Source organism: Lissotriton helveticus, chromosome 1_1 (genome assembly GCF_964261635.1).
Source record: "Lissotriton helveticus chromosome 1_1, aLisHel1.1, whole genome shotgun sequence".
Lineage (NCBI taxonomy): Eukaryota > Metazoa > Chordata > Amphibia > Caudata > Salamandridae > Lissotriton > Lissotriton helveticus.
In genome coordinates, this window is record NC_136057.1 from 1,497,143,482 (window position 1) to 1,497,159,169 (window position 15,688).

General features: G+C 46.6%; 1 protein-coding gene across 6 annotated transcripts in view; it reads right to left on the reverse strand.

Annotated features, from left to right (window-relative positions):
* STX18 (syntaxin 18) overlaps positions 1-15,688 on the reverse strand; it is an 897,615-nt gene that overhangs the window by 752,082 nt on the left and 129,845 nt on the right. For all 6 annotated transcript variants that reach the window (XM_078686654.1, XM_078686620.1, XM_078686645.1 and 3 more), the window contains one exon: positions 12,849-12,915. In XM_078686654.1, coding sequence (XP_078542780.1) covers positions 12,849-12,915 — 67 coding nt within the window. The remainder of the gene's footprint in view (positions 1-12,848; positions 12,916-15,688) is intronic.

Here is a 15,688-nt window from a genome sequence, read left to right on the forward strand (position 1 = left end):
CTCTTTGACATTAGATTGCACCGTCCCGTCGCAAGATGACACTCTTCTCATACCACCCCCTAACAGACCCCCTATTGTATCGACCTTCACCGACTCCCCCCTCCTCCCATGTAAATTCACTACCCGAGCTAAGCAGAATGTTTACCCCTTAAGCACCCCACCCAGCAACTGTAACTCTTTCTCTCCGCCTCATTGTGATACTAGCAACTTAATCTTGGGAACCAACTCTCTTATTAACTCCCCTGACTCCCCTTCTCCATCCTCGCCTACCATCCCCTGCTCATCCACAATACCGGTTCTCTTAAACACGAACAGACTCCCCCCTCAACCAACATCTCCTAGACCCCCCCCCCCCCCCCCCCAACTACTTAGATCTATCCCCCCCTGTCCTCTCACCCCTCCTCCTGTCCCCTCTCCCCTTCGCTGCATGTTGATAAACTGTAGATCCGCCTCCTGCCACGCAACTGAGATTTCTGAAACCATTCTCAGTGAAAACATTGACATTGCTTTCCTTACTGAAACCTGGTTCACCACCCACTCCACCCCTATCCTCGACCTGCTTATCCCTCCAGGCTTCTCTATAATCAGGAAGGACAGGATCAAACAACCAGGAGAAGGCCTTACCCTTATCTTTAAGGAGAATCTCGACATATCACCCGTCCTACTCCAAGACCCTTCGTCTTTTGAATACCTCTGCGCCGACCTCTCTTTTCCTGGCTTTCCCACCACTCGGCTACACACCATCTACCACCCCCCAGGAAATTGCCTCCCCTTCACAGAAGAGATGACTGATATTATTCAAGCTTCAATCTCTCACCCCAAAAATCTCTTTCTGGGTGACTACAACATCCACTGGAATAAAAAAGATGACCCTGCGGTCTCCCTTTTTAATGAAACCCTTGACATCACTGACCTGATCCAACTCTGCCTAGCCCCCACTCACTTCAAAGGCGCCACCCTAGATGCTATCCTGACGAACAAGGATATGGCCTCTCTCTCTAATATAACACCTGTTGATTGGTCTGATCATCACCTCATCCTCTTCACCCTGAACAGCCCCTCCACTCCCCCCGCCCCTATCAGCACTCTTCCCAGGAAACGCACTCGTAACCTTCACCTCATCCCACCTGACGAACTGGAATCGGCAATTAAAACTCACCTACTCCTTCCCCCCCTCTCTTAACACCAATGATCTCACTGATCATTATAACAATTCCATTCTTGATGCCCTTGACTTAATTGCTCCCATTAAACTAAAAAAACAAAAAAACATCCTTCCATAGTCCTGGTTCAACGCTGAGCTCAATAACGAAAGACGGACCCTCAGACAATCTGAACGCGCCTGGAGGAATCATCCCTCCTCTGAAAACCTGGCCCTACTGAGATCGAACAGAGCACATTACAGAAAACATATCTTTAACAACAAAGGCCACCTTCCTCCGGTCTCAACTTGACCAGGCCAGAAACCGCCCCAGAGAACTTTTTAACATTGTTAAAAAACAAACTTCCTCTGGCCCTCCTAAACTTGCAGCCTCTGTAGATAGATGCGAAGAAATTGCCAGTTTCTTTTCGAACAAAGTCAACTCCATTGAACAATCCTTCTCTTCCCCTCCTCTCTCTCTCTCTCTCCAACCTCCCTCCATCCAACCCACCTTACCAAATAGGCCCAACTCACCTCCTTCCCCCCTCCCTCTCTCCTCTCACCTATCAACCTCCCCATCCAAATCTCATTCCCCAACACTCCCAATTCACTTATTTCCTCCTCCCCCCCGCACCCGACCCCACCTAACCCTCCCTTCTCTCACCCTGCAGGATTCATCCCCTACCTTTTCCCTCCCTAAAAATAACGCTTCATGGAGTGTATTTAATCCAACCTCTGAAACCACTATCATCAACATCATTGCCCCAATCTGGACCGCTATCATCAATTCTTCACTTTCTTCTGGCTGTGTTTCTGCCTCCCTACAGCTAGGTCAAATCTCCCCTATTCTAAAAAAAAACCACTGCCGACACCAACGATCTGAACAATCTAAGCCCTATCTCCAACCTTCCCTTCCTCTCTAAAGCCCTTTAAAAATGTGTTCTGTCACAGCTAGACAACCATATCTCCTCCTTCAACCTACTAGACATCTTCCAAACTGGGTTTAGAAAAGGATGCAGCACAGAAACAGATATGCTCAATAATACTGATGACATTCATCGCTCTCTTGACAAGTGCGAATCCTCCCTACTACTCCTCCTGGATCCCTCGGCGGCGTTTGATACGGTACAACATCCCACCCTGTTGAACAACCTAAAAGTTAGCTTTGGTTTTAAAGGCATTGTACTCCAATGGTTCACCGCCTTCCTCCAGAACAGATCCCAACAAATCAAACTCAGTCACTGCCTTTCTAAACCTTAACCTGTCGCTCTCGCAGTCCCCAAAGGGTCTATCCTCTCTCCAACCCTTTTCAACCTCTTTATGGAACCCCTCACTCTCATTCTCAAACAAGCCAAAACCAGTTACCACCTATATGCCGATGACACCCAACTATACTACAAGATTAAAACCCACAATGGCATCCTTCACCTCAATGATACTCTGTTGAAAGTCCAAGCTTGGTTCCACCTTAATCATCTCAAACTCAATCCTAAAAAAAACAAAATTATCCTTTTCACTCCCAAATTCAACTCCCTACCCATTCAACTCTGGACTAAAGGCATCACAGCCTTTAATTGCTGCCTCTCCACCTCCAATTCGGTCAAATCCCTGGGTATCAGCATTGATCAGAACCTTACCCTCATCCCTCACATCAAAAATACAACAAGAAGTGCTCTCTCAACCCTACACCACCTCAAAAAAGTTAAACCTTTCATTCCAGCTGATGATTTCAAAATCGTCGTACAATCTCTCATCTTATCCAGGATTGACTATGGAAACGCCACTCTGGCAGGCACCCCCAAAGTCCACCTGGCACCAAATAAATCTGTCCTCAACATAGCCGCCAGACTTATTTCTGACTGTCGAAAATTCGACCACATTTCCCCTGTCCTCAAAAACCTGAACTGGCTCCCAATTGAAGGTCGCTCCACCTACAAGATTGATTGCATTACCCATAAAGCTCTGCACCAAGACACCCCCTCTTACCTGTCAAGTAAACTACAAAAAGCAGGGCGCACTAGATCCCTGAGAAGTACTAACTCCCTAGTCCTTATCCCTCCCAAACTTAAATGCAAAAAGACCCAATCTCGTGCATTCTCTGGTAATGCCCCCACTATCTGGAATGCACTACCCAAAGACCTTCGCTGCAACCCCTCCTATCCTCTCTTCAAAAGGAGACTCAAAGCTCTTCTCCTCAATAAATACTGGGGTTCTTTATTTTTACTGACCTGAACTTCCTCCTCACCCTTCTATCACTCTCTCTCTGTCACCCAACATTCTCCCCTTTCATCTCACCCACCCCCCTCCTCACCCTCTCCCTTAGCGTTATCTTCAACTCCCCCTGCACCGCCTCTACTCTGCTCTGCTCTACCGACCACTTTCTCTAACTTACCACTTTATACATGTTATTTGCTTTTTCTCTCAATTTCTCTGGCCCATTTCTAATTGTATATTTTACTTAATATGTACTTGCTCTGTTCATGTGTCATCACTATGTAAAGCGCTCTGATACTCTCGGGTCCAGCAGCGCTATATAACACTTTTTAAATAAATAAATAAATAAATAAATAAATGTAGTTGATTCTAAAGATATCCTGGAGGGTTGGTAGCAGCTGCCAGGATGGCGTACGTGCTTCTTTCAGTGCATGAGTATTAGTCGGCTTGTGATTTTTGAGGCGATTGTAGAGGGGTTCTGCCCGGCCCTTCCCCCGTTCAGGGGATATAGCAATATCAAGATCCCTCAAATTGAAGTCCCCAGCTAGAATAACCTGACAGAATTTATCTTTATTTAAGAGGTTGTCTAGTTTCCGTGAGAATACATCCATACAGTCTTTTATAGTGGTCTGTACTGGATTGATATAACAATTTACTAACAGATGGCGAAATGGATGAGAATTAAGATTTGATGGAAGATGGGTTTGTACGTAAAGAAACTTGCTCAGATTCAATCCCCTCGAATAACATGTAATAATGTAACCAATATGTTTGTGAATACTAATAAGTGCACCACACAACATTTATTTCATCTAGGGAAAGCTTTCAAATGAGCTTTACTAAACAAGTAACCTGAGTGACTTAAAACGGCTGCCGAAAATGTGGGATTCTTCTGCGCATGCGTCTACTGCATCTACGTAGTAAGACGTCTTTCGCTTTGGTGGGAAATCTTTGCAGCTGCGCAGTAGTATTAAAAATGGCCGCTTGGAACCTCACATGCTAATGCACATTACTTTTGCTTAAACTAAACCTTGCATGTCTTCCTAATTGCTAATGTAATAGTTTAAATAAACTAAAGGGATTAGAGTAGGAATAAGTGGTATATAGTGCATTAATTTATTTTCAAATTATAACGTGTTTCTTTGATTTTTTTATTAGTTCATATTTGGGCCTGGAGGGTGACAAAGCGCCATCTTGACTTGGGGGATGCAGGTGCATTGGACTTTGTAAACTTCACAAAATTACATTGAATTTCTGCCAAAAGTACAGAGACCAGAAGATGCACCTGGTAACAGCACCTCTTGACCCGGAGAGGGAAAGCAAAAAAATCTAATTTTGCATACAGTGTTGTAAACCCAATGTGAAATGCGGGTGGGAAAAATAAAGCATGGGAAACCAAGTAAGGGGAGGGAACATAAAACAATGAACCTACGAAAATTGACATTACATTGTATGGTGTGATGACCTCTCCCCAGTCCATTGTCCAATCACCAGTAGGGAATACACAAACATTGAAACATTGGGGGGGTGGTACATACACCGAGAATAGTATAACTAAGGTAGGCTCAGCCAGTTAGATTGTCACAGACTTGTCAGACTTGTCACGGACCCGTCACGGACCCAACATTGCGGCAGAAAACGGCGAATGCCACAAAGGAGAAACTCTGCTCGAGCACTCTGACAGAAGAATCGGGAGAGAAGAGTCGGAGAGGTTGCCGAGGGAGAAGAACCTGTCCAACTAGAAGGGGAAGAAGCGAGGAGAGTAGCACCAGAGAGGGGTGTGACGCTGGTATTGCACTTAAAAAAGATTACCTGTCCTGCACCTGTCCTGATCTGTCGGCTTCTGACTACTCAGGAGCCTCTTTCCAGCTCCTTGGCCAGGGGTTGGTCTTCACACCATTCTAGGTAAATATAATGCTATGTGGTATTTCCTTGTACCGTTTTTCCTTTCCACCTTTCCCAGGTACCAATGTCATGAGATTTTGCTAAGTCTTTATGTTTTACTTTGATCATTAATTGCTCCTTGAGAGGTTGATTTTTGACGTGTATTGCCATTTGACTCACAAAATATTTGCATAGATAAAAGCTTTAAAACTCTCCCGAGTCTGTGGTCATTCATAGAAATAAAGTAAATGTTATTTTTGCCTATTATGCTAACAACCTAATCTATCGACCAGAGGACAAATAAGAGCTACAGTGTTAAGGTTTGATAAGAATTGGTGTACAGGTAAATTATAATACCAGGTAAACTAAGTCCTGATCTCCAGCGGAAGATTGTCAGCTTATTGTATAAATGTTTTATGGGCCCAGGTGAGTATGATATTTTAGAATAACCCAAGCTGGTAACCTCGCTCCATCAGATTCAGGCCTCTAATGTGCAAAGCTTGTATCCCGGGTGTGGTCGGGTTGATGTCTGATCACAAAGCTGCTGGCGTGTTTTATAAAAATTGATAGACGACCAGACGGTCGACCAAAGAGATTCCTCTTTATTGCAGGTACGTGATGCTCATATTTCTCCGCAAGTGGAGTACAGGTCAGGGCCCATGTCTCTTGGAAGCACAAAATATCTCTGTTATCTAAAAACTGCTTTGTGTTTTAATTTTCTGTAAATTTGCTGATCCCTGCAATATTCCATGAAATTATGGTTCGTTGCTCCTTGGATGGGGATGAGCCCATGGCCGCCTCCATGCCAAGGGTGGTAACGCAGCTGTTAGGAGAAATGCTGCAGTTTTCTAGGAGTTCTTATTTGGTCCGACGCATGAGGGCTTGTATAAATAGCTCGGTAACTGTTTCAACAGGAAATTCTAATGCCCATGGGGTCCTTGAAGCCCGTCCAACAGCAGCTGTGAGACCCTTGGCTGTTTGTCCCATGCAGGACCGATTGGGGTCCTTTGCCCCTACTGTTTAATGCTACGACGTTTGGCTATTTTGCATGTGGCAGAGTATGGACGTCTATGCCCTACCCGGTGATTTGTAATGATTCGTTCAAAGCGGCTTGTTGTTCCTTTTGCTTCATCCCCACCACTGTGGATTCACTGTGAGTGTCCCCCTGGGTGCTCATGAATCTCACCCATTCCAAGACCCCTGTTTGTATCTGGTCCAGGGTGACGAGATCTTTAAAAAGGCAGTGAATGTTGCTCCGGTTCAGAATATCATGCTGTCACATACTGTAATATCTCGGGGTAAGAACCACTTCACGAGAATCTGAGGTTGGAGCCCATTTTCCTGTTCCTGCTGCCTGCACTGCCGGACTAAATGCAGAACTTGATTTTGATTGGTGACTTGCGGTCCTCTCTACTTGGGGCTCGATCTCAGTCCTTGGTTCTTCTCGAATCCTATCTGCTTCTTAAAACTTGGCTGCCGTTGTTCTTGGCTGTCCGGCTGCGAAGGTGTAATAGCTATCATAGCCATCAATCGCTTGGGTATTGCATCTTCCTGTGCAGTGATTGATCCGGCTGTTAATTCGTGCCATGAAGGTGGACTTGAGTTTATGAGTGACTTTAAGCCCTTCGTAGTGGTATGGCTTGGTAAAATTGTCTGCACTTGTAGATTTACATGCAGCGGGACAGATGAAACATCCTTCATACCCCAATTTTTAACTGAGAATATGGGGAAAAACAGACTGGTTTTAACAATGCCATGTGGAGGTGCGTGATCTGTCTACCCAAGCTGCGACTGTCTTCTCCTTACTTTAGTTTTTTTCAGTTGTTTCCTCAGCTTTTTTTTTGCGCTCCTTGATAGGGGAGGATCAGACCTCACCGTTGTCCTGGGAGTGGGTTCTTGCAAATCAGCTACCGGAGCCTCACTACACCCGCATCCTCTACTGTTGTCCCTTTGTGTAATTTGAGCTTCATTGGTCTTGTGAGCAGTGCACTCTGTCCTGTGCGCCAGATTGTATTCCGCTCCATCTGTTGACTTCAGGGCTGCCGGGTTTCCTTTGTTCCTACTCACAGCCAGATGGTAGTTGTTTGAAGTGGCCCTCCCGTCAATGGTACTGGGAGTCGGCATGTCCCTACTTCCTTTGACTATCTCCACAATGTCCGATAGGACCTCAAGAAGCGACCACCCACTTTTCCATAAGGATCGAGAAGGAGCATTCCCCAGGGTTGGAGACCAGGAGCTGAACAATCCTGTTTTCCAGTTCTTCCACCCTGCTGCTTAGGTTAAGTAGGTGAGCTGCGATTGATTGCAGGAGGTCTATTTGGACCTCCATCTTTGTTGATTGCCACAATAGTGCTCTATTTGTGGAGCTGTTTATCTCATTCGTAGGTAGTTTCTGCAGATCTTAATTTGTGCTATCGTTGGAGGTGATATGATCCGCTTTAGTGTCCCCCTGAGGCTCTAATAGCCACATCAAGTTTGGGGTAAGCTCTAGAGTTCTTTCAATCTTTTGGCCCAGTTTTTGGAGGAACGAGGCTGTGAGGTGCCCTATCACTAGAGACTCTGGAGTGAGGTCATCTAGAAGCAACACTGGGCTTATGGCTAATCGTGAGGGCTTAGTGCTGACCGCATTCTGGATGTCTTGATTACGGCATTTGCTCCAATGAATTTGAGTTACTGTCACGGGGACATGTTCCTCTTTAGATGGAACTGTTTCATGTTTCCGCCAATTGTGTGGTAAGAGACCTTTTGTTTACGTGGGGGTGTAATTTGGCTGCATGGTGAGCCGTTAATTTGAACAAAGTCAATCAGTCATTTCCGGCTCGCAGGACTTGGAAGCAATACTTGGTGGGTATGCGGGACATCGGAAAGCATTCTGCTTGGACTTTTGGAGCTCGTCTCTTGTGAGATGCATGGTGGCCGTTTTTTTAAAGAAGAGCCTGATCGACCCCTTTTGTGGGGCATCCTGTGGGATTTTGTGTAAGCTCTCCGATAGGGATATACTCCTTGTTATCCTTTTGGTTGACAATAGTCTGTTAGCAGTTTCTATAGGGGACGTTGTACGCAGTCGCTCCTTTTTAGGTCCCATTTTACTAGTAATATGCTAAAAAAAAAAGCCAGATGTGAACACGCTTAGAAAAGCAGGTGTTGACAGGAGCGAGGGGGGCGCCCCCGGAGGAGCAGCAAACTGCACCCGGTCTAACCGGGCCGTCTCGTGGCACCTGGGGCACTTGCTTCGCGGCTGCCTGCTGCGGCTGCCACACTTGCTCGCTCTCTGCTCCCTGGCCCTCTGCAGCCACCTACGCAGCAGTGATCCTCCGCTTGCGACACTGCACTCAGTAGATGGGGGCAGTGATAAGTGGGGGAGGGGAGGACAGAGAACCTCAGCACATGCCCCCCCCCGCAACACAAGTCCCGCTCACCGGTAATCTAGAGTAATCCGGGATAATCCAAGGTTCCGCGGGCCCCGAGCACCGGCACTGCTCCGCTGAGGTAGGACGTGAGCAAAGATTAGGTGTAGGGGCAGGAGACCAGAGCGAGAGCGAAGATGGCCGGGCCAGCTGCAAAGCACTTGTTATCCATTCTAAGGAGGTGGCGGCGGTGTTGCAGTCGGTAGCCGGGTCTACCACAAGCCGCTCTCCACACAGGCAGCACAGAGGCAACAAGCAAGCAAGACAGAGCAAGGGGAAGGCATATGGAAACACTGCAGGTGCCCAGCACCCCCGCCTTCCTCACCTCGCTCTACGCATAACAGTGTCTCCTCAGGCCTCGGTAGCACCTCCGGCGAGAGAAGAGGGCAAAGCGCTAACAACCCGTCCGCCCGTTGCTCGGAGCCGGCAGTAGTGCTGCCGTCAGTGTCCTTCGGTGGCCGCTGTGAGAAGTTGGCCTGGTATATGATGTCCACTATTCTAGTGGGCACCTTGCACCAGTCCAAACAACCCTTATGGTGATGGTTGTAAAGTCAACCTTATAGACCAGCTATCCTAGTGGTAGCATGGACAAAGCAGTCTTAGGCTAAAACTTCAGAGAGCATGTGAAGCCAGCTGTTTTACCAATAATAATCCCTTGAATATCAAATGAAAGGACACCACACAAGGTATATATCAAATATATATGTATTTATTACTAACACAACCCCTCTGCACTCTTTATGAGGTCAGAGTTCGAGATACAGCACAAGTTACTCAATAAGCATACTATAAGCTGCACAAATACAATTCTGCCCTAGGGGCCTCACGTACCATATACCGTATAAGAACCACTTCAGGAAAGGTGAGTAGGCCTAGGGCCTAGGAAATCGCTGGGGCTACACTGAAGAACCAAGGGATTGAAAGTAGGAGGCCCACGGGAAGCGTGTGCAGTGTCTAAACACTCACGCTGCTTACCATAGAGTTGCAATGGGAACGTAAAAGTTACGAAGTAGTAGATTTTGGACATTTCCGGGTGGACAACGGGAAAACCCTGTTAAACTAGGACACTTGGATAGTTAATACCCACCGGAGTACTCGAGTTACCTCACCCAGGGAAGCCGGGTGCATAGGTGTTCTTTCGTGTCGGGTTTCGTCGCTGTTTCCTATGGAGAGCTGCAAGAAAGTGTTGCAGGCGACCAGGAGCAAAGTGTCCGGGTGGATCCAAGGGTGGATCGGAGTAGTGAAGAACCTGAAAGCAGAGGGGACAGCGTCTGGGTCACTAGCCAGTAACCAGGAAGGAACCAGGTTATGTCGAGATGCAATCAGGTGAGGAGGTGAAGCTGGTCTCTGCAGCCACGAGGACCAGGAGGCGTCGACGATGACCAGGAGCTGGAGTCGAGCTGTCCCACGACGGATCTAGCTGTTGGCGGTGTCGGTATCCGGATTGGACCCAACAAACCTTGGCAAATGCAATCCACGCAGGATGGGAAGATTGGCTTCAGTTCAGACCAGCAATGGAAGCTGGAGCAAGCCCGGAACAACCAGGCAAGCGGTGTAGTTTTGCAAAGATGTCTTCAGAGGGCTCACTAGCCAACGGGCTAGCACCCGCGAAGACACGTTGAGCTGAAATGCAGGCGCAGGCCCCACGCGGCACTCGTGGAGTGTGGAGGGCTGAGCTTCGGTGCAAGTGCTGCTCGGTTCTGGGGCTTCTCAAACCCGAATGCACAACTTCGAGGGTACCTCAGACGCTGCACAAGTAGCACCAGGATGTCCGGTCCCACTTCTCTCGTGTCCGCCACGGGTCTCAGCTTTGATGTGGGTCGGAGTCAGAGAAGTCTGGAAGTCCAGTTCCTGCGTCGCTAAGTCTTCGGGTTCCGGTGGGAGCGTCGACAAAGCAAACCGGCAAGTTACTGATGGTGCCTGTTTGCACAGGGTGGTCACTCCTTGACCACAAGGGAGATGTCTTTAGTCTTCCAGTCGAAATGGAACGTCGAAGGTCCAAGAGTTTTGTTTCAGAGTTACTTTCCAGGATAATCTAATGTCTCCAGACACAGCTCCTATCTTTATACTAAACTAAGGGGCTGGATTACCTGCTAGGTCCCTCCTATGGGTGGAACCTGGGAAGGGGGTGGTTACATCCCTTTCTCCTTGTCCAGTTTCGTGCCAGAGCGGGGGCTGGAGTGCCCCAGCAACTGGTTTGAACCGGGCTATGCATGGAGCACCTTGTGTGCCCCATGCAGTGTCTGGAAAAGCATCTTTCCATTGAACCCACCCTGCCCCAATCCACTACAGGCTGTCTGGGGAGGTGCTAGCACCTCCTTAGACAGGAAACCTATTGTCCAGGCCTCCCCTGCCAGAGTTTCGTCCAGCAGCAGGAGGTCAGACTCGTGTCTGTGGCAGCAGCATCCATTTTGTGATGCTGAGGCTCTGTTTAACTTTAACCGGGTAAAGCAGTACTTACATGTCTTCTCCCTCTAGAAGGATGGAATGCTGCCCCTGCCGCCAGAACTGGCGGGGGGGTAGTATTCCAAAGTGTTTGACACCTTACACGACATGTTTTGATAAAGCCAAACCAAAGTTAGCATTCACCGCGAGGATTATAATGCACCTAAGAGTATATGGAATGGCTATATCATAGAACAGCTATAAGGACATGGTTCCGAAAGCTGCAGACAGGCTCAACTCATGCTAGAGCACCATCTCAAATAAAACTAAGCACTCTGCCTTCAGGATTGTCAAGGCCTGCCATAGGAGTGACTTATAGGTATATATGTGTCTATATATAAGGGTAGATATAGGAATACTATATCTAAGCAAGGGGCGATTACACAACCTTGCCCAAGCTGAGTGATCAGCCTGTGGTGTCAGTTCGGATGGCCAGCCAGGGGTGGCATAATTCATGCTGCAGCCCCTGGTAGGCCTTGGATGTACCTATGCCCTGGGTACCTATGGTACACTATACAGGGGCTCACAAAGGTGACCCAATCCCAATTAGGTATGTACCTAAAGTACATGGAGTCCATTTTACAGAGACAGCAGATAGCCTGGGGCCCTAAATAGCAGGATCCCAGGCCAACTAAGTCAAAAACCAGCTAAACACTAGGCAAAAAGTTGTGGTAACCACATAGTCAGATATCCACCTTCCTACAGCTGCGCTCACCACTCTCAGCTCTCCTTGTGGCTTTTCTTCGGCCCCATTAAAATCTAGGAAACGGCCTTCTGACTGCATGCTCGGGTACTTCGCGCCACCTCCGGCTCCTCTATTCTGAGTGTAAAATGTATGCTGTATGATATTGTTTCAGGAGAATATTTGAAACCTTCGGAAAAACAGTTCTTCAAATAATAAAGTGGAAAAAAGCTCTGTATTTCTGATAGCCAAGAATTGGGCGAACTTCAGTGTGAAATCCCTATTAATCCTCAGTGAAGCAGGTTATGATATGGAAATCCTGAAAAGGCAGAGTGGTAGATGTTGCAAATGGGGACAAAACAAACTAGTGATGGGATGGGGTGCCCTTCCTCCTTTATATTCTCTGTCTCATATGTATGACCTTTGTTGTTGAATGGACACTGGCACACAAATGTGTGAATTCAGCTTTGTAAATATTCCTAGGGTGAAATAAGCAGTGTTCCAATGGTAACGCCGAGAACATGCAAGCGCAAGAGTACAGTTGCAAGAGGCAGAGGCACCCACATTTGCAGCAGCCTGTTGTGGCAACAATCTGGAGAGCTGGGGATGATCCAAATCAATAAATGGAAGCCAACTGCAATAAGTAAAATGCTACAATGCTACACTTGATCAGTCCGCTTTGGAACTTAAAAGACTAAAGTACTCTGTGTAAAACTATTACTAATGTGACATTGCAGGCAGATTTCTTCCGTGGTGCATTAAGGCCGTTTTAAATACTATGGTTTTGGTGAAAATAATCGACCTATGTTAACAAATCATTTTAACTGTAAGAATTTGACATAACCCCCGAAGATGCATGGTTTAACTGTGAAAGTCTACAAGTACCGAAATTTCCTTCAGCACCCATCTAACAAAAATTATTTTTTATTAAACTTTGTAATATAAATTACTGGTGGGTTATGCATTACAATAAAAACACTGAACTGCTGTTAATAAAAACTACATTAACAACTGAAATGCAACAGAAAAGACACCCACAGCTCTTACTCAGGTCTATAAAAATGAAACAACTTACAGTCTCTTCTTGTCGACTACTCGTTTGACACGAATTGCTCTTTGTTCCGAGTACAATTTACAAACTCCTGTAAAAGAAAGACACACTGTAAGAACAGAGTAAACTGAAACTCTTGATTGTTATAATTTTCTAACACTCTAGTGATGGCAGGAGGGAAGGCTGGAGGCTGCTGAGAATAGTAGATGACTTGGACTAGTAGCAGCAAGACCAAGCATAAATGCAACTTTGTTCTACTCCTATGTCACTTCTATTTCTGAGCCAACTGGCACATTACCCAGCAAGAGTAATACAGAATGCGGATGGGAAAAAGCCAGCATCGGGCAGTTCTTTCTGAGTAAACAATTATCTTAAGATGTCTTAATGTCCTGAATGTGTGTGGGGCAAAGGGGTATATCCAGAGCAAAAATATATTAGGGGGGAGTGAATCGGAGGTTTCCTACCAAGCAATGTGGTGTACCCAACTACGAAATGAGTTGTGAGCTTGGGCAGGTGGGGGATATGGATGGTTTCTCATCAGACTGGTCAACCCAATCAATTGAATTAGCAGGCTTCAATTTTTAATCCAGATACACTGCATAGCAATTTGTCCCACATTCTTAAAGCTGTTTTTATTATTTATTATTTTTATAACCAGTATACAGTCATCATTAGCAGGTTACAGGGTGAATCACATCTTGCATTAGTTTTTAGTACATTGTTATAACTGTTATTACCCACATGATGGTTAGATTTTGATAGCGAAGGAGATGTAAGTAGGAAAGGACAGCAAATTTAGGAAAGGAAGAGAGAAGAGGATAGGAAAGACCATTAGATAGATATACATACCCTGTTTAGCATTGGCGCCTACACAACATGTGCATTCCATCTATCACAATACAAGGTTATTGAGTTAGTTAATAAGTCTCTCTAATTCAAGCTCAGGTTCAGTCGTCTAAAGGGGCTTGTGGGGGTCTAGGGACCTGTCCAGTGTTTCCCACAATCCCCTAGAAGACGCTTTACAGGGCGAGTACTGCAGCACCATGCGGTCCGCTCCTCTGAGGTGAGTAACCCAGTGTATCCATCCTTGGTAGGTAGCTTTGCTAGTGTCCTTCCAATTGTTCATAACCAGTTTAACTGCGGCTGTCAGTAGTAGGTCCATTAGTTCCTTGTCGCTCTCAGAGGAGAGCTCAAATCGCATAAACGCCGTCGTGAGGGAGGCGAAGTTCCTCATTGGTTTGCACTTAAATACACTGTCTCTAAAATCAAATAGACAACCCCAGAATTCCCCGAGTGTTGGGCAGTGGAAAAAAAAGTGTGCTATGTCCCCCTTCTCTATGTTGCAGCTCCAGCAGAGGGGGTTGTCACTGAGGCCTAGTGTGTGTAGGCGGTCTGGGGTCCAGAAGGTCTTGTGGAGTAGCCAGAATTTTGTTTGTGCTAAGACTGGTGCGATCTTATTTCTAGTGGCCGATGCCCACATGGTTTCCCACTCTTGGTCATTTAGCGGGGGTATATCTGTTTATCCCAGTATTCAGCAGTTTTGGCATTAAGTTTGGTGCTTTTCGGGCGTAGTAGCTTGTATATTTGCGAGACTTGGTGGCCTCGTTTGTTGATTTTTGCTACGTATCGGAAAATCAAGGGCTGGTTGCTGGCTAGGCTTGTCTTAGTCAAGGCTGCTTTTATCTTTAGGAATCTATATAGGTCTATGTCTAGTTGGTGGATTGCTTTCAGGTCAGAGAATGTAATGGGGGACGCTCCCCTCTCCAGTTGGTGTGGGTAGCATATGCCTTTTTCTATCCATGTCTCATAAGTAAGGCTTTTCCCCTTGTACTTGATACTGCTATTTGCCCACAATGATTCCGACTTGGACCTCCATTTTCCTGTCAAGTTTTAGGAGTGCTATTTTTGTGTTCTTAAATATCGGATTAGATGTGTGTGGGTATGTGTTTGCTGTTAGTAAGGCTAAAGGGCTCAGGTTGTTCAGGATGGCTTTCTCTACCTGTAACCATACTGGTGTGTAGCCGGGCATCGGGGTCACCCATTGTGTTCCCTGTTTCGCTAGGAAGGCTTGCTGGAAGACTTTGAAGTCCGCTAAGTTCACTCCCCCCTGGGTTTTCGCTAGTCTCAGTTTCTTAATACGGATCCTTGCATTCTTGTCCCGCCAAAGGAATTTGGTGAGCATGCTGTTGATTTTCCGGTGGAAATCTTCAGTGAGCAGGAGATGAAGCATACTTGTTAGGTAGTTGATCAGTGGTGTGATCATAATTTTTTTTTGATAATCAATTTTATTGAGTTTCCAATGTAACCAAACAAACAGCACCATTCAGGATTACATCGCATGGGAATAGTCCAGGGTAAGCACAACTCACATTGACATAAAAGGTGACATACATTCAAATCAAAGGCCCAAATCCCTAGAAGCGTTCCGTAGAACCAGCCGACCCACCATAAAACTCTATCACCCCCACATTCTGCAACATTTCCCGGGGCATCCCCATGCCACATAGAGAGGTCGTTCCTGGGCGGCACACCAGTCCACGCCAATGTTGGTGCTGTAGCCATCAGCCAATGGGCAGCGATATCCCTCTTTGCTACCACCAAGGCCATGTTAAGAAAAAGCTTTTCAGCTCTACTACCGTCCAGACCATCAGTTATGCTCAATAGAATACGTGTAGGAGCCAAAGGGACCTCCCAGCCCAAGACCTCCATCAATTCTAATGTTAAGAACTCCCAGTACCTCTGTATCGCGGGACAATGCCATACCATGTGAAAGAAGTCTGCGCTGGGATGGGAGTAGCGGGGGAAAAGGGCATCCGACCGGAGCCCTGCGCTGTGAAGGCGCAGCGGTGTAAGATAGGCAGCAT